The sequence below is a fragment of the Myotis daubentonii genome, chromosome 11 (genome assembly GCF_963259705.1).
Source record: "Myotis daubentonii chromosome 11, mMyoDau2.1, whole genome shotgun sequence".
NCBI classification, from domain to species: Eukaryota; Metazoa; Chordata; class Mammalia; order Chiroptera; family Vespertilionidae; genus Myotis; species Myotis daubentonii.
This window is the reverse complement of record NC_081850.1, coordinates 79,540,420-79,562,614: the sequence shown is the minus strand read 5'-3', so window position 1 is coordinate 79,562,614 and position 22,195 is coordinate 79,540,420. Positions and strand designations below refer to the sequence as shown.

General features: G+C 59.9%; 1 protein-coding gene across 1 annotated transcript in view; it reads right to left on the bottom strand.

Moving 5' to 3' along the window:
* Nucleotides 1–6,296: 6,296 nt before the first annotated feature.
* CFAP77 (cilia and flagella associated protein 77) overlaps nucleotides 6,297–22,195 on the bottom strand; it is an 88,531-nt gene continuing 72,632 nt past the window's right edge. Inside the window, exon 6 of the mRNA XM_059658817.1 lies at nucleotides 6,297–6,638. Coding sequence (XP_059514800.1) covers nucleotides 6,516–6,638 — 123 coding nt within the window. The 3' untranslated portion in view covers nucleotides 6,297–6,515. The remainder of the gene's footprint in view (nucleotides 6,639–22,195) is intronic.

The window sequence follows — 22,195 nt, the reverse complement described above, 5'->3', positions numbered from 1 at the left end:
GGGCCCAGCGAAAGGAAGCCGCGGCGGGGCGCCGAGGGCCCTGCGGGGGCTGCGGGGCGGGGGGAGGTGGGGGTGTGGGGGGTGAAGACGGTGAACCCGACCCGGCAGCCCTCCCGCTCCTCCCGCTTCTCGGAGCTTCTCGGAGCCCAGGGCATGTAAAAGGCTGTTGGGACACGTTGGTGCTGAGTGGTCGCCTCTGTAAGATGCAACCTTCTGCGGAGGTTTCCTATGGAATTTACCGGAGGGCCCGCCCTCTCACGAACATCTATTCCTGGTTGGCATCCCAGCTCCACGCCCACCTCCTCCTTCCTCCTCTCCATCCCTCGGCCCTCCTTGCCCCTCCAGCTGCCCGGGCCTGGCGTGAGGTGTGAGCTCCCCTGGCCCTGGTTCCGCTGAGACGCATCCAGGGGGTCCAGAGTGGGTAGCCCATCCTGCCTTTGAGAGAGGAGCCTGGTGTCCCCGGGGCTATGAGGGCTCCAAGGTCCTCAGGGCTGGGTGTGAACCTGGGTAAGTTCCTCGGCCTCTCAGAGCCGGTTTACGGGTTTACAGGGTAGGAGGCGGCCTGGCCCCTCCCCAGCCTCAGGCCCTGCCCCTGGCTGGCCCCACAGCTCCCCGGGAGGAAGCCCAGGGAAGGGAAGGGAACCAGGGTGACAGGGCATCTCCAGGACAGGCTGCCCGGACACTGGGGCTGAGCCAAGGGCCCAGAGCTGGCAGCCAGCGCCCAGCCCCTCTTCAGGACGCTCAGCCCTCCTCCCCTTCCCCTTCCTCTTTGAGCCTCTAGCTGCAAGTTCCAGTCCATGCCCGCCATCCTTTGAGATTGCTTTTAAACCTTCAGCTTCTCATGGACCTGAAGCCCTAGAGGGCCCCACCTCCCCCCCAGACACGCCCACAGACGGAGCGGCCCTTCCCCAGGGCAGGGAGGGCACTGCCCCAGGGACCTGTCCACTCTGCACAGCCGTGCCTCTGGCCCGACCCCTGCCTTTCCTTAGGACACAGATGCTAATGCCAGGGGTCGGTAGTGAGGGCCACCGGCATGCAGGAGGCAGCCTGGCTGCAGAATCACATCTCTGCACCTGGGCTCTTGGCGTGGGTTTGGCTGTGGGTCAGGAATGGGCCCGGGAGCCGGGGTTCTTGCCGGCTTCCTTCCTCCCAGCCCCACCTCCCTCCCCAGAGGTGCTGCTCAGCCTGGAGCAGGGCCAGGTTGCTTTGCTCACCTTCCGGAGCACGCAGAGCCACTCGGGGAGCCGTGCCACAGGCTCTGGGAAGGACCCTGGTGTCCTCTGCCCAGGAATGACCTGTGGCTTGAGTGCCACCCTTCCCCGCTCTGAGCAGCTGCGGCCGGAGGCCGGTACCTCCTGGGTGGGTGTTGACTCCAGCGTCAGCCGGACCTGGAGCGGACCTGGCTCAGAAGCCGGGCCTGAGACTCACTCAGGTGAGGTGAGCCGCCCAGGTCTTTATTGAAACGGTTCCTGTTTTGCCCTTCAGGGATTTTAAAACTTCGATTGACAAAATATACTGTTTGTCTTGGTTCCTGAGATTTGGAGCAACCCCGTCAACTGTGTGCCTTCGGCAAGGGCCTTACCTGCCTCGCCACCGTCCCCGCCCTGCTGTGGGACCCCCTTCAAACACCTTCTGAGCCTCAGTCATCACCTGCTCCCTGTGAGGACGCAGGTGGGCCTGGGAGTGGCAGTGCCGCTGTCCTAGTACAGCCACTGGCACAGCAGAGCCTGCTCCCTGGCAGGTTGGAGCGCCCAGGCTGGTCTCCCTAGCCGCCTCCTGCCCGCCCCACACACCCCAGACAGAGGTCAGCTCCCCCTTTGCCCTTCCAACCAAAACCAGTTTCCCACGAGGAGCGGGGAGCGGGTGGGTGATACAGGCCAGGCCTGGGTGCGGTATCGCTTTCGGCAAACAGATGGGGCGGACGAGGCTTTGGAGGACTTGTGGGCTTTACGGTCATGCTGCTCTCAATCATTTTTGCTGGTTTGGCCCCAAACCCCATGGAGCTCCTGAAACCAGAGAGAGGCTATTCTTTTCCTCCGCCCTCCGCCCTCCCTCTCATGCACGCAGGCTGCCCCCTGTCCCCCCCCCCCACACACACACGCACGCTCACACACACACACACACACACACACACACACACACGGTGCGCAGGCTGGCTGCTGGCAGTGTCAGAATGGAGCTCCCAGGGAACCCGGCGCCCATCCATCTAAGTCCCCTCATAGATTGCTTCCCATCTGTGGACTCAAGTGTACAGGCCACCTGGGTAAAGAGCCAACCTAGTTTTTGTTTTATTATTTTTTTTTTTAAAAAAATACACTTTTACTGATTTCAGAGAGGAAGTGAGAGGGAGGGAGAGATAGAAACATCAATGATGAGAGAGAGTCATTGATCTCATTGATCGGCTGCCTCCTGCTCCCCTGCGCTGGGGATCGAGCCTGCCACCCGGGCCTGTGCCCTGACCAGGAATTGAACCGTGACCTCCCGGTTCATAGGTGGACGCTCAGCCCCTGAGCCCCGCCGGCCGGGCTTGTTTACATCCTTTTAACGAGTTCAAGCATCCGAGGTTTTCGGAGTAAAAAGAAAGGAAGCGAAAGGGCGGTTTGGCTCCAGGAGGAAAACGCAGGAGAAGGCGTGTGATGGGAAGCGCAGGCCGGGCTGGCTGGACGCAGGCCCACCGGGGGCCCCGAGCTGCTGGTCCGCCTGCTGCCGTGGAGACGCGCTTCCTCTGAACCCCGAATCTGTGGTCTCCAGACCAGCACCGCTTGGGGAGCTGGGATGGGTGGACCGCAACGCCAGGCCTTCTCTGTCGCGTCCGGGGACTCCCGGGACTGGCCTTGGCTCCTGGGCCATGAGCCGTGCTTTCTCGTCAGGCCCGGCAGGAACTGCCTCTGCTGGTCCTTTGCTGCCATCGCTGCTAAAACCCTGCACAGCAGCCAGATTCCAGACCTCGCCCCCTCGCTTTCTTCTTACCAATTATTAATTATCTGGTTTTATGAGAGAGGAGAGAGAGAGAGAGAGAGAGGCAGTGCGAGAATGAATGAGGTTTGGGCTTTGGTAGAGAGCCCTGGCCACGCCAGCAGAGGGATCTGGAAATAGAGGGGAGCCAGTGGGGGGTTCGGCATGAAAAGAAAAGCTGACCTCCAGCCAAAGAGGTCTGCTCCGCCCTCGTGGGCTGCGAAGCACCTGCAGGCTCTTCCTCTCGCGGGACCGTACTCTCCCCAAGTCCCGTGCCCGAAGGCTCCCCGCAAGGCCCTTGCTGCCCCTCCTGCCCGCGCACCAGCGTGGGCACCGCCTCCCTCCCGCTGCAGAGGGGACTTCCAAGAATTTCAGGCCGACCACGTGACGACGGTCCAGACCAGCCCCCTCCACCGGGCCCCCCAGCTCACGGGGACAGTCCGCATGGGCCTCTTTGTTTGGTTACGTCTCTGATGGGCTGTTGCCAGGAAACCCAACCAGGAGGTAAAATGTCCGCAAATGCCAATCAGCAGGGAAATGAGCAAAAACAGGTGCATGCCACACCGCCGGTGACGGCCGTCCCCACATGGCACTGGCTGCAGTGGGACTGGGGACTCGGGATGGAGAACGAGGCTGGGCTCTCCCCGTGTCCGGCCATCTTTGAGAAATAGTCCGAGGGGCGGGCTCCGGGACATACAGGATGGCGGTCACTGGCCTGGGACGGCGACCAAACTCCCCTCCGCCCACCTCTCTCTTCCATCTGAGAAGGGGGAGGGCGACGCAGGGACGCTAACAGAAGACTCCCCTGGCCACGCCAGCAGAGGGACCCCAGTTGTGTGTGGGGGATCCCTCAGCCTGGGTCAGCACCAGTGAGGACCGGCTGCGGCAGAGGCGACAGGACACCTAAGAAGGTGGAGTGAGATGGAATCCGACCTGGGACTTTGTGCAGGTGCAAATAATTAATGAGAGAAGAGCCATGCGGGGGAGGGGCAAGGCGGGAGGGAAGGGCCAGCTGCCTGGCGGCCGTGGGCTCGGGCCTGCCAGCGGGTGGCGCTGTAGGACAAGGAGCTGAGGGGCCCTCGGAGGAGAGACGCTGGGGCCCAGGCGGGGCGCACCCAGAGCCGGGATCCGGGAGAGGACGGAGGGCGCTGCCCAGGGCCCCCCTCACAGCCCCAGCAAGTCCCACAGCACTGCCTGCCTGCCTGCCTGCGGGGCGAGACGTGAGATCAGGTACAGGAGAGATTTCCCCGCAGCCTTTTCGGGCCAAGTTCACACGTTCCTCTTGGCCCAGCAAGCCTGGGGGTGGGATGGGCGGGTGGTGGCTCGCCCTGGGCATCTCCTTCGTTGCCATAGCAAGCGGCCCGCCCTTCGGTGGGCAGAGCCTAGTTTCAGGGACTTCTGTGTCCTAATGTGCCCCTCGCCCTTCGCATGAGGGTTCAGAGCACAGGGGTGTGCTGGGTAAACACATCTCTCCCCTCTTGAGCACCCGACGCCACGGCTGTTCCCCAGAACTTCCTGCGCTCCTCGACCTCCAGCGTCACAGGGCCGGCGGCCCCTTCGTGGCGCTTTATTGATAAGAAAGTGGTAACTCAGTGTACGTAGGACCCCGGGCTAATCTGCTGGCCGCCCTCTTTCATGCAGTCGTTGTCCGATGTGGCTTGAGTGGATGTCCTGTCCTGTGTGGGGGCTTTGTCTCAGGTGAGGCACAGAGAGGTCAGGACACTCGCTGAAGGTCACACAGGAATGACCGGGTGGAGCTGGGCTTCGCGCGCTTGACCGAGGGACTGGCTGCTGGGCTCAGGGGCAGGCCTGCTCCCGGGGGTGGGAAGGCTTCGGGCACGTTAGCCGAGGTGGGGGGGGGGCGGTTTTCTCCGGCTCCTGTGGTGGCAGGAGGATTTCAGGCCCTTGGGACGGGGTGGGGTCCGGGACGGCCCTGGCTGAGCCCGAGTCCTGAGGGGTTAGTGTGTGTGGCTTTTTTGTGGAATCGGCTTCTAACACAGCTGCGCCTGCCAGAGGGGGCGGCTGCAGGGGAACTCACTCAGATCTCTAATCACCTGCTGGGCTTGTCTCTGCCAGGCCTGGCCTGTAGGGGGCGTGAGTCACCGGGAACATTCACGCTGAGGGTCCTCCCACAGCAATCAGGGGGCACTGCCCACGGTGGGCCCTTCCCCAGGGCGGGCCCTTGGCTCCGGGCCCCATGCCACTTCCCTCCTGAGAAGTCAGGCCCACACAGGGTCACTGTTTCCGGAGATAACGCAGGAGCCGGTCCAGGGCAGGCCTTCGGAGGAGGGGCCTGGCTTTTGAGCGAAGGTCTGCATGACAAGAGGGGCGGGCAGGGCACCACCTGTGGCCCAGGTGTCCTGATGGAGGGAAAGGCGGCAGGAGGAGTGAGCGGCCGCCACCTGTGGGCCGGGGCTGGAGCCAGAGGGCTGGCCCGGCCGGCCGTCTCACCTGGGGTCCCTCCCAGCCTGGGCAGGAGTGGGGTCTCACTTCCGGTGGAGGGAAGCCACCGAGTGCTGAGGGCTGCTCCCTGGCGGTGGGGTGAGGGGGAGCCGGGAGCTGGTTCCCCAGCGAAGAGGGGCCTGGAGAGAAGGGGGTGGACCAGGAGGTGACATTGGGCTTGTGATGGGTCAGGTGTCAGAGGTGAGGGACACATTTGGCTTCGACAGCGGGTCGACGGTGGTGCCATTCATGAGATGGGAAACGGAGGGAGAGCCAGGTTGGTGGGAACGTCAAGGGGCCTGTCGGGCTGTGCTGGTTTGAGATGAGTATCCGACGGGAGAGGCAACCAGGTCGGATACAGGAGCCTGGCGTCGGGGACGAGCCTCGGGCCAGAGGTGGGCTTTGGAAAGCCGGGAGGCGCGCTCCGTGCAGGCGCTGTCGGAGGCCTGGGGGCTCACGGCCTCGGAGAGTCTCCGCGCGGTCACAGCAGCGTGGGAAGCGTCTGAGGCTGCTCCGCGCCGTTCTAGCTGTGCCGGTTTTCAGACAGGGACACAAGAGGAGGACGACAGCAGCGTTTTAATTGAAAACAGGTGAGGATATGGTCTGTGGGGAGGAGCCGGGGACACGCCCAGAGATGGCGGCAAGAGCTGCCGGGGGAGGGGGGGTTTGGCTGAGAATCCCTTCGCCGGTGCCCTCCAGCCCCGCTTCCCCGTCAGTCTTGGGGGAGAAGCCCCCGGAGGGGGGAGCAGGCCTGGAGGAGCGAGCGTGGTGGGGCGTCAGGCACCCCAGAAAGAGCAACTAAAACTCGTGTTTGCAGCTAAACAAGGGCTTTCCGAGCGCGTTAAGGGCAGGAATTCCGCAGGAAACTCCCGCGTGGTCCCTGATGCAGCACAGGCTTGAGGGAGGGCGGGCGGCTGCCAGAGGACGGGGAGTCCCCAGGTTGAGGGGCGCGGGGCGAAGGTGAGCTAGTGTTGCCTAACTGAAGAGGGGGGCTCGTAGCAAAAATAACTAACCTAAGACCTGACCCTGAGGTCCTTGCAGCAGCAGAACCCACGTAAAAACAGGAGGGGGGGGCAGGACGGGGGGCCTTCCGGAATGTTCCGCGTGTGGAGGCGGCTTCAGGGGTGGGTGTAGTTGCCCAGCCGCAGGGTTCCCTGGCGCACGGCATGCTCTTCCCGCTGGGCTTTGAACGCTCTCCGGCGGTCGGCCTCGCTGGGGAAGGTGTCGAGGTGCGGGCCCACCTGCGGATGGAGGGGAGGGCAGGTCGGCGGGCACAGAGGCTGGGGGGCTCGCCCCGTGCTCCCCTCCCCGCTTCCCTCACCTCCTGCCCCGGGCTTCATCTTGGAGAAATAATAGAATAGCAGGGGCGCAGCGTGAGGGGGAGAGCCGGGAGGGCCCTAGCTGTGGGGGGGGGGGGGGCGCAGAGGGGGGTGACGGGCCAGGGGACAGAGGCAGGGCTTTCCCTCTGTGCAGTCACTGCAGCGTGACGGGGGGCGTCACGGGTGCCGCGTGGTGATGGCTGGAGTCACTGCGCGGGGGCCCAGTAGCCAGCGCATCCTTCCCAGTGGCGTCCCCACCGTTAACCCCAATGAGCCGTCCTCTCCCAGGGCCTCCTGGCACTCACTCCCCTGGGGCTGGAGGCGGTGAGTCCCGGGCCTACGCAGCACCAGAACCAGAGTCCAGGGCCTGTCCCCCGCCCCCCAGAGGCTCATGGGAGGGAGAGAGATCCAGGAGCCGGGGCCCGCAGTTCAATGTGGTGCAATCGGTCGCATTTCAGCCGAGCCCCCTTCCCAGGGCCTGGGGGGTGAGGGGGAGCCCTCCCGTGTCCTGCACGCGTCCCATCGCCTCCAGGTGGGAGGACACCCCTGGAACGGGGTCTCCTGCGGGGGAGCCCGAGGGAGGCCCGGGAGAAGGGTGCAGGCTCACTTGTTTGCCTTTTCCTCTCCCTCCTGCATTTATTCAGGACCCCTCCCCTCCCGGAGCTTGAATCTGGAAGGAACCACGCTGAGGTGGGGGTGCGGGGAGAACAGAAAGTCAGCCTCCCGAGCTGGGGCCTCTCTGGGGCAGACACTCAGGGGGCACTTCAGGCTGGAGGGTGAGCAGGGGCTGGGGGGCAGCGTGGCGCTGGCCCGGGGGCCCATCAGAGCCGGGTTTACCAGGCGGCCGAGGTGAAGGGCTGGCAGGCGGGTTCCTTCTGGGTTTGCTCTGCCGTGACTTCCCGGTAAAGCAGGACCCAAGCCCCAGGCCCTGGTCAAGAATCCAGGCCGTGGTTGGCAACCCCCCCCCCGCCCCCCCGTCCCACCCAGGGGTTAGCGGGCCCACGGGGCTGCAGGCAGCTTTCCGAGCGACAGTCCGAGAACCAAAGACCAGGGAGAGGATGGGGAGCTCTCAGGAAAGGCCTCCGTGCTCAGTGCCCGAAATCCGGCCCCTTCAGGGAGCAAGAGGTTGGGCATCTCACCCTGGGAAAGTCATGACCCTATCGGAGCCCGTGCCCAGGTGGCTTCCTGCAGGCCAAGTGGTTCCTGGCGGCCACACCCCTGCCTGCCTCCAGGACACTGTCACCGCACCCCCCAGGTCTGGGCACTGCTTAGGGCCAACGAGACCCATACCCAGGTCCTGGCCTCAGGTCCAGGGCCGGGCTCCCCGTCAGGGGAGAGCGGGAACATCAGGGTGCACACGGGCCCAATGGAATCCAACTTGGCTATTCCCCATTTTACAGATGGGGAAACTGAGGCGCAGAGAGGGTTTGGCCTAGGGTTGGCTCCACAGGGAATCAGAGGCAGACAAGCTCTGTTATAGCACCATCCTCCAATCTCTAGGCACTACGTTCCAGATTCTTTCTAGAATATTCTGCCCATGCTGAGGTTTGTTAGTTAGTTATTCCAGGACATAAGACCACAGTCTTCATCTCTGGCGGGTGTAGGCCCTTTCGAGACTCTACAGAAAGCCATGGACTCTCTCCTCCGGGAAGAAAAATACCCCCAAGTCCTAACCCGGAGGTCCACGGACCCTCTGTCCCTTCGCGGGCCCTTTGTCCCTTCACGGACCCTCGGTGGCGGTGTTTCCGGAGCCGTCGGGGCCCCAGCCGCAGGTCTCAGATTTCTTGGCTCTGTGTCAGGGTCATGCCCGGCTCTGGTAACCCGTCACCTGATGCCCACCCGACCCAGGGCTCAGCACCTGGCGTTCAAGGCATTTGATGGAACCATGATCTTGTCTCCAGCTTAATCTCCAGTTTCAGAGAAATTCCCACGTGGCCTCAGAAAGGTTACTGAGCAGAGAGAATAGCCAGAAACAGAGGCGTCTGTGCACCGCGGTGTCGCCTCTGGCAAGGGACGGCTTGATTCTGACACCGTGACATGATTTCCCAGAAGGCAGCTGGAGGTGCTCCGTGCGGCTGGCCCGTCCGGTCTCTGGGGGCCTCGCGGGCACCCTGCCTGCTTCGCATGCTCAGCCGGCGGGGACTCCCGGGTCCCGGGCCTTCCGTGGCGCTCAGAGCGGCAACAGCCTGGTCCCTGGTGGCCAGGCACCGATGACTGTTAACAGGAAGCTCCTCGGCCCACAGGTCTGCGGTCTCCACACACCGCGGCCCTGGTAGAGGGCTGAATGGTGACCCTGGAGGGGGTGTCTGTGCCTTAACCCCCAGGACCTGTGACTGTGACCTTATTTGGAAAAGGGGCCCTTGAAGACGTAATGCAGGATGTAGAGATGAGAACATTCTAATTGTTCTGAGGGGCACCCTGATGAGCGCCCTTGTAAGAGACAAAGATGCAGACGCAGGGGGAGGCCGTGGGAAGATGGAGGCAGAGGCTGGAGGGGTGTGGCCACAGCCCGGGAGCCACCGGGAGCCGGGTGAGGCGATGGGTACGGCTCATGCTGGGTGGTGGGTGGGTGGGTGGGTGCTGATTTGGTGCTGACGGGCTCTCCTACAAGCTGACCGAAGCCAGAGCTCACCCCCGTGCGGGGTGAGTCTTTCCTGTCCCGGGGATCCCTGATGCCCACGGAGAGGGGCTCAGCCCTCAGAGGCGAAGCAGCAGGGCGCCCCGTCAACAGCAACGTCAGAACCACGGGCCTGGGACTTGCGGGGCCGGGCATTTATTCCGCACAAGCCTCGGAGCATCCGGGTGTGCCTCCGTCGTGCAGATGGGGAAACGGGCCCCCAGACGGCAGGGCCACGTCCCAGGAAACACAGGGTGAACCCAGAGCGGGGACTCACCCCCATGTTAAATGCTGATGACACGCGTCGCGTGGAAGTCACTGCCGGGAACGTGGGCTCCGGTCCCACGTGCTCACTCTCCTCCCGAACCGGCAGCTCCGCCAGCGATGAGGATCCTAATGACTAGTCAGGCCTCACGCTGTGTGTGGTCACGACCCAGCGGACCCCCGAGTGAAAGCACGAGAGCCGTGGAGCGCGGAATTCCTTCAGAGATGCTTCTAAATTAAGCCGTCCGCGGGCTGCCCGCGCCCGGAGCGGGAACTGTGACGGCTCTGGCAGGAGACGGCTTTGCTGACTGGAGCTGAGTCGCTGGGTCAAGGCAGGCAAACAGGGGCTGGCGCCAGGGCAGCCAGCGGTCCGAGGGCCCGGCCGGTGGGCGGGGGCGGCGATACCCAGGTGGGCCAAGGCGCTGGGCCTGTTCGAAGGGGCAGTGTTGCCCAGATAAGGACCAGGTGCCGCCACCACGGGGGACACTGGCGAGGAAGACAGGCCGGGCGCTGGTCTACGCTCTCTGCTATCATTAACTTTGACGACAATAAGACTGTGGTCTGGGGAACTCTGACTCCATTTGGGGGCCACGAGATCTTTCTAGAGAGGAGGCTAAGTGTCCTAGGGGTGGGGACCAGCCCAAGCCCTGGTGCAGGAAGAACGGGAGGAAATGTGAACCGTGTCCAGCACGGCCAGGGTGAACCTGAGGAGGGGCGGTGAAGGGTTAAAGAAGACAGACACGAGAATACAGTTGGGACCAGGTGTATCACTGTGCCTGGATGAGGAAACTGACACAGCCTGTAGGCCGAAGCTTTATTTTATACGCAGGGGTTCTCAACCTTCTGGCCCTTTAAATACCGCTCCTCATGCTGTGACCCAACCATAAAAGTATTTTCGTGGCTACTTCATAACTGTGATTTTGCTACTGTGATGAATCGTCATGTAAATATCTGATCTGCAGGATGGTCTTAGGCGACCCCTGTGAAAGGGTCGGTCGACCACCAAAGGGGTCGCGACCCACAGGTTGAGAACCGCTGTTTTATAGTCAGAGCACACAAAGCAAAGCAAGGGCAAGATGTTTACAATGTCCTTGCGAATTTCAAATCTGCTTCTTTCCTGTTGTTGCCATTCTCTGAACTCTGTCAAGCCTTGTTTTGGCAGCACTTGCTGCACCCCCTGTAGCCCACAGCCCTCAGCTACCTAGGCCTGCAGGGTCGGACTACAAGGTCAAGCTTACAGCCATAGCCTTTGGCTCTAATTGTGCTGGGAGGGCTTTGCCCTGCAAGCTGGGACAAGCATGTGGCTTTGCCACCAGTCAGTCTGAGGCTTGAACCTGTCCAAACCCTGTAGCCGCTCTCCACAGAAATGCAAGCAAACCAGGGTGCCCGTTAGATCTGATGAGAGATTTGTAGTCAACGCTGCCCCGAGGAATCGTAATTCCCTCCCTCCCCCTATTGGAATACACGATTTCCAGGCAGCCAGCGTTGGGAGAGACCTTGGAGGTCACTGGATCCCACTCTCCCATTCTGCAGGTGGGAAATCTGAGGCCCAAAGGTGGAAAGCGGTTCTCCCGGGGTCCCTGGGGGTCCCGGGCAGAGCGGAGCCCGGCAGCCAGTGTACCCGTCGCCTCTCCTCCGGCCGCTCCCTGCCCACTGTGGTCCCCACTTCGCCCTGGACCTAGATTCTCGGGTTCCATTTCCCAGTCATTCAGAAGCATCGCACTTTTCTGGTCCACTTTCAACGAGCAGCGTTTCATTTGGTTGATCCTCTTAGTTATTAGCTACCCTCGTCATTTCGCCAGTTTTGCTCCTGACTTCGTTAGATCCTTCTTTGAGGTTTCTCTGTTCTTCCTTTTCTGGCATCTAGAGGCATCTGCTCAGCTAATCCCCTTCTAATCCTCTTTTTTCTAACCTTGACATTTATATAACACTAGTGACCCGGTACACGGATTCATGCACATTGAAAGGAAATTAATTAATTAGAAGATGGTTGGTGGGGCAGGACTGGGCGAGATGGGCCGGACACACCCTGGAGCCAACCTCCCGTGGTCCCTCCCTGGCCGGACGCACCTGGGGTGGTGCCAAGGCTCTAAGGGTGTCTGCGGGGATCAGGCTGAAACCAGCTCTCTGACATCCCCCGAGGGGTCCAGGACACTCTGCAAAGTTGCTGTCATACAGGGTGTGGAACGCAAACACAAGTGTCCAGTAAACCAGATTCGGGGCTGACAGCGCCCCAGCAGCAACATAACCCACGGCCGAAGGTGGAATTGCACGACCCCGCGAGGAATCGGGCTTCCTCCTCTCTGGTTTCGGGGTGCGTCGCGCGAGAACTGCCGCTGCCAAGTCACTGCAGCTCAGCAGCTCCTGTGTTGAGCATCTGCCCCCTGGTGGTCAGTGTGCATCATCACTACCAGTCGGATAAACACTTAGCATATTAGCCTTTTATATATATATAGAGAGAGAGAGACTAGAGGCCCGGTGCACGAAATTCGTGCACCCAGGGGCGGGGAAGTCCCCCAGCCTGGCCTGTGCCCTTTCACAGTGCGGGAGCCCCGCGATCGATTGCCCCAAAGAGGTAGGCCCCGCTCACCCATCCGGGGCTCCTCGATGAATTGCTCCAAAGAGGTAGGCCGGAGCTGCAGACCCCTAGGCCTCATGGCGCAGAGCCGCTGGGGCCTGCCTCCTCCGCGCTACGCACACAGCGTCAAGTCCCCGCCCACTTGTGCACGCCCACTGCGCACGCAGCCTCCTGGTGATGGGTTGTGACGGTGTGAGGGCATCACGGCATGACGACCACCTAGGCTTTTATTAGTATAGATGGTGTTAGCAACTATGTTGCCCCTGCATTTCCTTTCGTCTCTCCTCACAAGTATTGAGTATCTTTATTTTTGCTCAGTTCTCTTCTCATTTCATGCCTACCGAATTTCTGTTTGGATTTCTTCTCTGGCCCGTCAGTTATTTCTGAATACGCTTTAAAGTTTCCAGGCAAGCTCGTGAGTTACGTTTTGTGATTGATTTCTAATTTAAAGTCTTTGGTGCCAAAGCGATCTGTGTGATTCAGACGCCTTGTCAGTATTTGTTGAGTTTTTGGTGTTTGTGCCAGTTTGGAAGGCCCCATCCAGTTTCACCAGGAAATCCCTGTGTGCGATGAGCCGGCAGCGGGACAGAGAGAGTGCCCGCATTCTGGGCCAGGGGGTCCGATGAGTCCTTTCATTTATGCATGAATTACTTCACTCCACACTTACCCGCCGAGCATCGCCCTGTGGTGACTCGAGCTGGGCATCGGGGTGCAGGGAGGACTCAGGGAGCCTCGTCTGGCAGAGCCGGGGAAATGGTGATAAAACACAATCACAGTCCTACCCGGTGTGGCTCAGTGGAAAGAGAGTCGGGCAAGGGCACCGACCTCAGTTGTAGGTTCAATCCCTGGCCCCAGTTGGGCGTGTGTGGGAGGCAACCAATCGATGTGTTTCTCTCATATCGATGTTTCTCTCTCTGAGTGTCTCTCCCCCTTCCCTTCCACTCTCTCTAAAAATCAATGGAAAAAAATATCGTCAGGTGAGGATTACCAAGAAAATAAATAAAAGAAAGTGTCCAAGACCCAGAGGCGAGACGCCGGTCATCTTCCTCTGCCTGGTGGCCGTGGCCTTGGGCGGGGAGGGGCAGCTTGGCCCACGTGCTAAACAGGGAGTGGCCTTGTGCCTTCCTCCTCCTCTGCCCTCCCCCCTCTCCCCTCAGCAGGAGGCCTGGGCCGAGCGGGGACACTGAGGCCGCCCCAGCCCCGGGCTCTGTACGGTGGGGAGTGGCTTCCTTGGCGCCATCTCCCCAGCGCGGGCCTGCTTTGTAAAGCCAACCCCACGCGCGGTGGACGGTGTGTGCGTCCACCAGCCAGGAAGGACGACCCTCCGCAGCCCAGTCACAGGCTGGGCGGCTTCCCGTGTGCCCGACCCGTCCTACAAGGAGCAGCGGGGCCGGCCGACCCCAGCCCCCTTCACAGCCCCAGGACGGTCCCCCCAGAGGGTGCCAAGTATCGGCCAGGTCTGGGGACCGAGAAATCAAAAGGCAGGATTTGAGAAAAAATAGCCAGATTAAAAAAAAATAACCTGCCAAACAGAAAGAAAAAAAAGAAAAATGACAGCTATAGAGATTTCAGTTTAGGTTTGTTTTTCTCTAAGTGACAAGTGCTCAGGTGACTGGGAGCGAGGTTTTCTTGAAAAGATTGAGGGGCTGTCTCCTCTAATGAGGGCACTTGGAGATTATGGATCCGTCCCCGGCCAGTAATTCCCGTCAAGCCGGGGCCGCCGGGGGTCAGAGGCCCCGCAGAACACGGGTCCCCGCAGGACGTCACCGGCGAGCGCTGCGTCCCGCGCGCTGATGGGGCAGGTCCGGGAGGTGAACCAATTAGCAAGGGCGCCGGGCTCTCCCGGGACAGCTGGTCTCTCCGAAATCCTTCTTCTGCTCCCAGCTCTCTTTTCTGTGTGGTCCAAAAATAGACAGAACAAGGACACCGGCCGACACATGCTGCGTCTCAGAACAGCCAAGCTCCGCCAGGAAACAAGCCTCCTGCTCCGCGCGGCTCTGACGGGAGGTTCCAGGACGTGGGGGTGGGGGGGGGCAGAGCCACGGCCCCTGAGGGCAGGGGCCTGCTCACCTGAAGGGAGGGGAGGCTGAAGCTCAGGGTGGTGGAGACACTGGCCCAGGTTCACCCAGCTGCTAAGCGGCCAGGGTCCACGGGCCACAGGGCTGGCGAGACTTGCTGGGGCAGAAGCAGAGGCAGCCCTGATGCCTTTGAAAATGAGAATCGAGTTGCTATTTCCAGAAGCCGAACCAATATCCCTTGGTCATTTCCAGTTCAGATCCGAATCGAACAGCGAATCTGTTCGCCAGATGCTGGTGGACGAAGGGCCGGGTGACCACGCGCGTGTTTGTCTGAGCTCCCCGAAGACCCACGTCTGCTTCCTAAGCCTCTGGGTTTAACAGGTTTCAGGCGAGTGAGAGTCACAGTGGATCCCGGGGGAAACCGAGGACACTGCCCCTCCCTCATCATCCAAGGCCATTTTGGCCACCATCACACTCTTCCAGGCTCCAAAGACGGAACCTAGGTGCTGAGCACTGACCTGGCTCACGTGGGCTATTCTTTTTCAAGTGGTCTGAATCCTCTTTTTTTAAAACAGCTATATCTCTCTATATAAAAGGCTCATATGCAAAGTGTCCCCTTGCAGTTCAACCAGGAGATGGGACACTTGCTACGACGTGTGCTGACCACCAGGGGGTGGCGCGGAACGAAGGAATGCCCTGGCTGGCACCCGGCAGCCAAGGAACGCAGGCCCCGATCGGCCCTGATCACAGGCCAGGCCTAGGGACCCTACCCGTGCACGAATGTCATGCACCGGGCCTCTAGTTGAGATATAATTTATAAAATGTACCCATTTAAAGATGGACATTTGGGTTGTTGCCACTCTTTGGCTCCTATGAATGATGCTGCTAGAGACATTCATGTGTGGTATGTTTTCATTTCTCCTGGGTACACACCTAGGAGCGGAATTGCTGGGTCATGTGGGAACTCTAGGTTTAGCCTTTTGGGAAACTGTGACGGTATTCTCACCAGCAGCCCGTGAGGGCTCCAGCTTTTCCACATCCTTGCCAACACTTGTTACTGTGTGTCTTTTTATTATTGTTGTTGTTGTTGCTGCTGTAGCCGCCTGGTGGGCATGAAGTGGTCTTTCACGGTGGTTCTGGCTTTCATTTCCCTAAAAGCTAGTGCTGCTGAGAAGTTTTTGTGTGCTTCTTGGCGATCTGTGCTTCGTCGTTGGAGGAATGTCTATCCAAACCCTTTGCCCATTTCAGAATTGGGTTATTTACGTTTCAGTACTGAGGCGTAAGAGTGCCTTTGCATTCCCAGTCCCTTACGAGCTGTATGACTTACAGTTATTTTCTCCTCTTCTGTGAGTTGTCTTTTCACTTTCTTTTCTTCTTTCTTTTTTAAAAAATATATTTTATTAATTTTTTACAGAGAGGAAGGGAGAGGGATAGAGAGTTAGAAACATCGATCAGCTGCCTCCTGCACACCCCCCACTGGGGATGTGCCTGCAACCCAGGCACATGCCCTTGACGGGAATCGAACCTGGGACCCCTGAGTCCGCAGGCCGACGCTCTATCCACTGAGCCAAACCGGTCAGGGCTTTTCTTCTTTCTTTATTTACTTATACCCTCACCTGAGGATATGCTTCCATTGAGTTCTAGAGAGAGAGGAAGGGAGAGAGAGAGAAACATCCGTGTGGGAGAGGAGCATCCATTAGCTGCCTCCTGTGTGTGCCGCAGCCGGGGATCAAGCCTGCCACCCAGCATGTGGCCTGACCGGGAATCGAGCCTGCAACCCCGTGGTGAGCAGGACGACGCTCCAACCAGCTGAGCCACCCGGCCAGGGCGTGTCTTCACTATCTTGACGGTATCATTTGAAGCACCAAATTTTTCATTTTGTTGACATTTGATTTATCTCTTTTCCTTTAGTGGGTTACATTTTATTTTACTTTCATATAAAAATCACCCTGAGGTAGCATAAAAGGGTGAGGAATTTTGGGGTACTTGGCGATTTATGTAAATGGCCCCTCTAAGGCTGGGGCGGGGCGGGGGGGCGAGTGGCCTTGTTGCACCTGTCAGCTCGGACAGACTGGTGGCTGGTGCCCGTCTCTGTTCAAAGGACTCTCAGGCTGAGTCTAGGCTCGTGAAAAAGTGTGACGACTGCTGAGCAGGGTCTGCCATGGGCATGGGAGAGGGGCGAGGGGGGAGGGGAGGGAGGTGCCGTGTTTTTTGCTCTAAAAGATCAAAATAGAGTCTCTGAGTGGCAAGGATGAAGGCAGAGAGCCCCAGTGAGAGAGTCAACGTGCTCATCTGCCCTTCGTGTCCCTCCTTCTTCAGGCCACCTCGGGCCGCCTCAGCTGGCATGGCCAGTGGGTGGGCAGGACGTGGAGAGGGCACCGATGAGCCGGAGCGGAGAGCAGGCAGCCAGCCCAGGAGCCACGGGACCCCCTGGAGCCTTGTTATTCCGAGCGTGGCCGGCTTGGCATGGGTGCAGGGACCAAATGAGGACTCGCGGGTGCTCGCAGCCATCTCCAGGGGCGGTAACATGTGCACCTTTAAATAAGTGGCTCTGCTTTTGCAACCAGTAAATCCTTACGTAGGATCAGGGCTGAGGGAGGAGGCTTGCTGGCCGCGGCTCCACGCAGGGCCTGGAGCAGAAAGGGAGGCCCTCCTGGGGGCAGCCAAGCATGGCCCTGGACGGTCCTGGGCGTCGAGTCTGGCTCAGGTGTCCTCTGGTCGTGCACGTCTGCGCTGTTGTCCTGCAGGCTTCACCCAAACATGCACCCCCTTCTCCCCCGCCCCTGCCCCCAGCCCAGGAGGCCTGGAAGCCAAGCGCCCATCCACCATCTGGGCTTTGCTCTCTGAGACCCCTCCTCCAAGAGGAATGTCACCCTGGAAGCTGTTTGCAGGAGCCAGATAAGACGGGAGAAGACGCCCTTTCCCCTTCCCCGTCTCCACCTTGGAGGCCCCGTCCAACACGCACACGCACACGCACACGCACATGCGCGCGTGCACAGGCACGCACCCCAGATGCAAATGATACCCGCCGAGCCATCACTGTGAAGCTCGACAGAAAATAATGAGAAACACTAAATCTTTTATAAGGTCAACACGCGCCTTAGCCGAGCAGCTGTCAAACAAGAAAAGAATTTAGCGCCGGAGCCACGAAACTTCCATCGGCTCATTAAGCCCAACAGGGCCGGGCCTGGCGTGGCGAGGAGACGGGCCTTCCGTTTGGTGTCAGTAATTTGCGGCGGAGGCGAGAAGAAGCAGCCGGCGCCAAAGGGGCCCGGGGGGCGGCTGGGGAATCGTTAGCGCGCCAGGAGCGGCCTCGGCTCCTAATTGGAAGCATTGGGCATTATCAACGGAGGATTTGCCTCAGTTCCCTGACAGCTCGTGGGCCCAGAATGATCGCCCACTTGTCAGTGTAAAAGACCATTAAAAACAAACCGTTTTGATTTAATTGGAGGCGGTGCACCGCGCGGCCAGGTGAGGGGCCGTCCGCCCCGCGCGCCCGGCTGCGCCTCCTCCCACTCCCTCGGTGACGGGGCTGGGGGTGGGCGAGTGTCTGTGTTTCCCAGATTCTTCGCCCTTCAAACCTGTCTGCCGAGGCCTGGATGAGGGCTGGAAGGAGACTTCACACGGCAGTGAGGGCTGTTTTCAGCGGGTTGTCAACAAATGCGGTGACAGGCCGAGCTGCCAGGAAGAGGCCCCTTTTCTTCCCGGAGCCGGACTGTCCTCCTGGGAGGTGGCCGGGAGGCCTGGCTGCAAATGGGCGGCGGGAGAGTCCGGGCCGTGCTACCCTCCCTGCCCACCCCACTCAGAGGTAGCAGGATATGGGGAGGGGGCGCATAGCAGTAGAGAGAGGGACTTTTTAGTGTATTTTTATTGATTTCAGAGAGGAAGGGAGAGGCAGAGAGAGAAACATCAATGATGAGAGAATCATGGATCGGCTGCCTCCTGTAGGCCCCCTACTGAAGATCCAGCCCGCAACCCTGGCATGTGCCCTTGATTGGAATCGAACCTGGGACCCTTCAGTCCGCAGGTTGATGCTCTATCCACTGAGCCAAACTGGCTAGGGCTAGAGTGGGACTTTCTATTTTGCGCACAGTGAGAGCTAAGGAGGGCTCGCATGAGCCTGTTGGAGGGAGGCTCTGCGAGCGGACAGCCCGCCGAGACGGGCCGGTGTCTCTCCAGGACGCCCCCGGGGGGCCAGGTGCTGATGACGCAAGAAGAGGCCACTTGCTATAAATATTTACCTGAGCCCCCGCCGGGGCGGCTGCAGGCGCCGAGCACGGGTCTGTGTGCGGACTCCCCGGTGCCAGGGCTGTATGTTTTGCATGTTGGTATCATGAACGCCGTGGGTACTTGATGAATATTCATGGGCGCCTGCCAGCTCTCGGAGAGGCCTATACATTTGTATGTTAATCTCACCCTGTCCCACAAGCGGGGATCCCGTCTGCTGCCTGCCGCGTCTTCGAGGAGACGATTCCTGCGGGGTTGCACGGGGTTCGGGGGACACGCCAGCCGATCCCCGCAGGAACCTCTGCTGGTTCTGATGAAGGATCAGGCTGGGAGGAGGCACCAGGTCCCTGGGAGCATGCAGTTCCAGAGCTCCAAGTTTTGCTGCCGAATTTAGACGGCGGGGACGCCTTAATTACTTTCTCTGGAAGTTTCCCTGACGGTGCCCTCTCAGGTAGCGCCAGGTGGTTATCCGGGCGCGTGGCTCCTCGGTCGACAGCCTTTGATTCTGTGTTTGGTTGCAGATGCAGCCCTCGCTGCGCCGTCCGCGCAGTGCCCGGCAGGGCCGCGCTGCTTGCGCATCAGGCTGTCGAGAAGCCCCTGTTCCTGCCGGGGAAGCCGGGGACAGGCTCGGATGGCTGGCATCCATGGCCCGTTGGGACGGGATGCACACAGCGAGGTGTGGTGTTGTCTTTCCCCTTTCCTCTTATTGGAACAATGAGCAGGAAGAAGTGTTTGGGGGGTGTTTTAAGAAGAGGCAAATAAGAATAAGAATCTGAGAGTTGAGTGTCCTCAACTAGACAGCGAGGCTCTGGATGCCAGCTTCCGGGCCCTGCTCTGGGAAATGTGGACAGACAGGAGACTCTCAGAGGGACAGCCTGTGGGCACTCAACAAGTCTGGGCTGGGAGAACAGACAGATGGATGGACTGATAGATGGATGGACTGATGGACAAAGGAATAGGTGGATGGATGGATGGATGGATGGATGGATGGATGGATGGACTGATGGATGGATAGATGAACAGATAGATGGGTGGACTGATAGATGGATGGACTGATGGACAGATGAATAGGTGGATGGATGGATGGATGGATGGATGGATGGACAGATGGATGGATGGACGGATCGACAGATGGATGAATAGATAGATGGATGGTTGGGTGGATGGACTGATGGATGGCTAGATGGATGGATGGATGGACTGATGGATAGATGGATGGATGGACTGATGGATGGATAGATGGATGAACAGATAGATGGGTGGACAGATGGCTCTCGCGTAGAAGTGGGAACAGGTGATTGTGTTCTCCTAAAAGTCATACCCCCCAATAGGATGGTGTTTGGAGGTGGGGTCTCTGGGAGGTAATTAGGCTCATGAGGGTGGGGCCCGCAGGATGGGATTAGTGCCCTTCTCAGAAGAAACACCAGCTCTCTCCCTCTCTCTCAACACAAGACGGTGGCCATCTGAAAGCCAGGAAAAAAGCCTCACCAGAACCCAACCACACCAGCACCCCGATCTTGGACTCCAGCCTCCAGAACTGAGAGAAATACATGTCTGCTATTTAAGCCCCAGGCTGTGGGTGTTGCTGTAGCAGCTGGAGCAGATTAAGGCTGAAGTTCATATTCCTTGCTTCTTCTCAAAGCCCCAACAAGCTTCGTATGGAACGCATGAAAGCGTGGCCACTTGCCACAGGAAATACTTTTTTTTTTTAAATAAATTTTTATTGATTTCAGAGAGGAAGGGAGACGGAGAGAGAGAGAGAAACATCAATGATGAGAGAGAATCATAGATCGGCTGCCTTCTGCCTGCCCCCTACTGGGGATCAAGCCCACAACCTGGGCATGTGCCCTTGACCGGAACTGAGCCTGGGACCCTTCAGTGTGCAGGCTGACGCTCTACCCACTGAGCCAAACCAGCCAGGGCTGCCACAGGAAATACTTTAAATATAGCTGTGCAGTCGCCACTGACAGGGTGCAGGGAGCTGAGGACTCAGGCTTGGTGGATGCCCCACCCACTGGACCAGCTCAGCCCTCCCATCGGAGACCTGCAGTCACAGTCAAGCTTGAGAACTGCCTGCAGGGCCGATGCCAAAGCTCGTCCAACCCAGAGACGATTGCTCTGACCGTCCCCCAGCCGGGCTGTGGCCAGCGCTTCGCACGCACCTGCATGGCCCTCTCTCCTGCTGTCCCCACTTCACAGATGCGGCCGGGGAGGCAGGCGGGGACCTGGATACAGCGTGGCCTCGAGCCCACAGGCTCAGCCCGCCTCCTACGCCCCGCCCCTGCCTCATGCCCTTTGTAACCGCAGCCTGGACCGCGGTCGATGGCTTCTTTCCTCTTTAGCCTTCGGGCCAAACCACGATTTCAAAGATGCTCAGGGGTGTTGTCAAGGTCTAAAGGCGTTCAGGGCCGTGGAAAGTTCTGTTTATTGCAAAGGCTTAAATCAGCCAGGCCAGGGCTGGCACGGCCCCCCGGACACCCATGAAACCCTGAGCTCATGACCGCCGTCCACCAGCCTTCCCAGGCCCGGCATTTAGCGCCCCGCCCCCCCCTCCCCCCACCCCTGACCGCGGCGCGCGCAGGCCTTACTATTGCTCGGCCCTGCCAGGGCCCACGGGGCCAGCCCCACCCGCTGTGCCTCTGGCTAGCTAGGACCTGGGCACGGACTTTAAGTTCGGAGCTTTGGCTTCCTCCTCTCGGACAGTGACTCCCCTCCGCGCACCGGTGGCTGAGAGGACAGACCTCGCGGGATCGTTCATCAGCGCCCCGCCTGGCGCGGCAGAGGTGCGGCTGTGACTGTGGCTGCCGCTGGGAACGGGCTCAGAATAGTTTCTGGATGCCCTTCCCGCACCGCCCGCCGGCCGACTTTGGCCAGAGTCCCCACTCTTCGTGTTGTTGGCACCACTCGGAGGCAGCGAGTCCCGAGACCTCTGAGGAGAGGAAGAGCAGAGGCCGGAAAGCACGGCCCTCGCCTCGCCTTCTCCCCACGGCTGCCCTGTGGCGCCCGTGGCCTGCGTCTCCGAGGGGAACAGGGGTGGGGGGGGAAGGGGGGGGCGGATGTGTTCGCTGCCACAGCTTTTATTTTAAATATATTTTTATTGCTTTCAGAGAGGAAGGGAGAGGGAGAGAGAGAAGCATCAATGACGAGAATCATTGTTTGGCTGCCTCCTGCACGCCCACACTGGGGATCGAGTCCACAAGCCGGGCCTGTACCCTGATTGGGAATCGAACCCTGACCTCCTGGTTTATAGGTTGATGCTCAGCCACTGAGCCCCGCCCGCCGGGCACACCCATGGCTTTTAGATACGAGGGTACCCGCCTCCTGGTGCATCTCGCCCGCACTTTTGACAAAGCTCAGTTACAATGAACCTTGAGTGAGTCACTGAGTGTGTTGATCTGCTGGGACCCGGCTGGCCACATGCTCTGCAGCTTCTGGTCGGTCGCACCAGCGGCGTCGGCGCCTGGTGACAGGGGCTGACACGTGGAGATGGGGGATTCGTGGGTGACACGGAGCGAGTCCTCCCCGAGGTGGCCCACACTCCTCCTCGAGCCCAGGAGAGTCTCTTCAGAGCACTGAGGGTTTATTCCCATGGGGACGGGACGGCTGGAGGCATCAACTGGGGACCCCGCGGCCCCATCGGCGCCCAAAATTCAACCGGAGGGTCTCGCCGTCTCTGGAGATTAGGAACATGTGGCTGATGCCCAAGCAATGGGCTTACTCTGTTTTCCGGGTGACGTTCAGCACAACATTTGAAATCTTTTCATGCCCGGTTGGG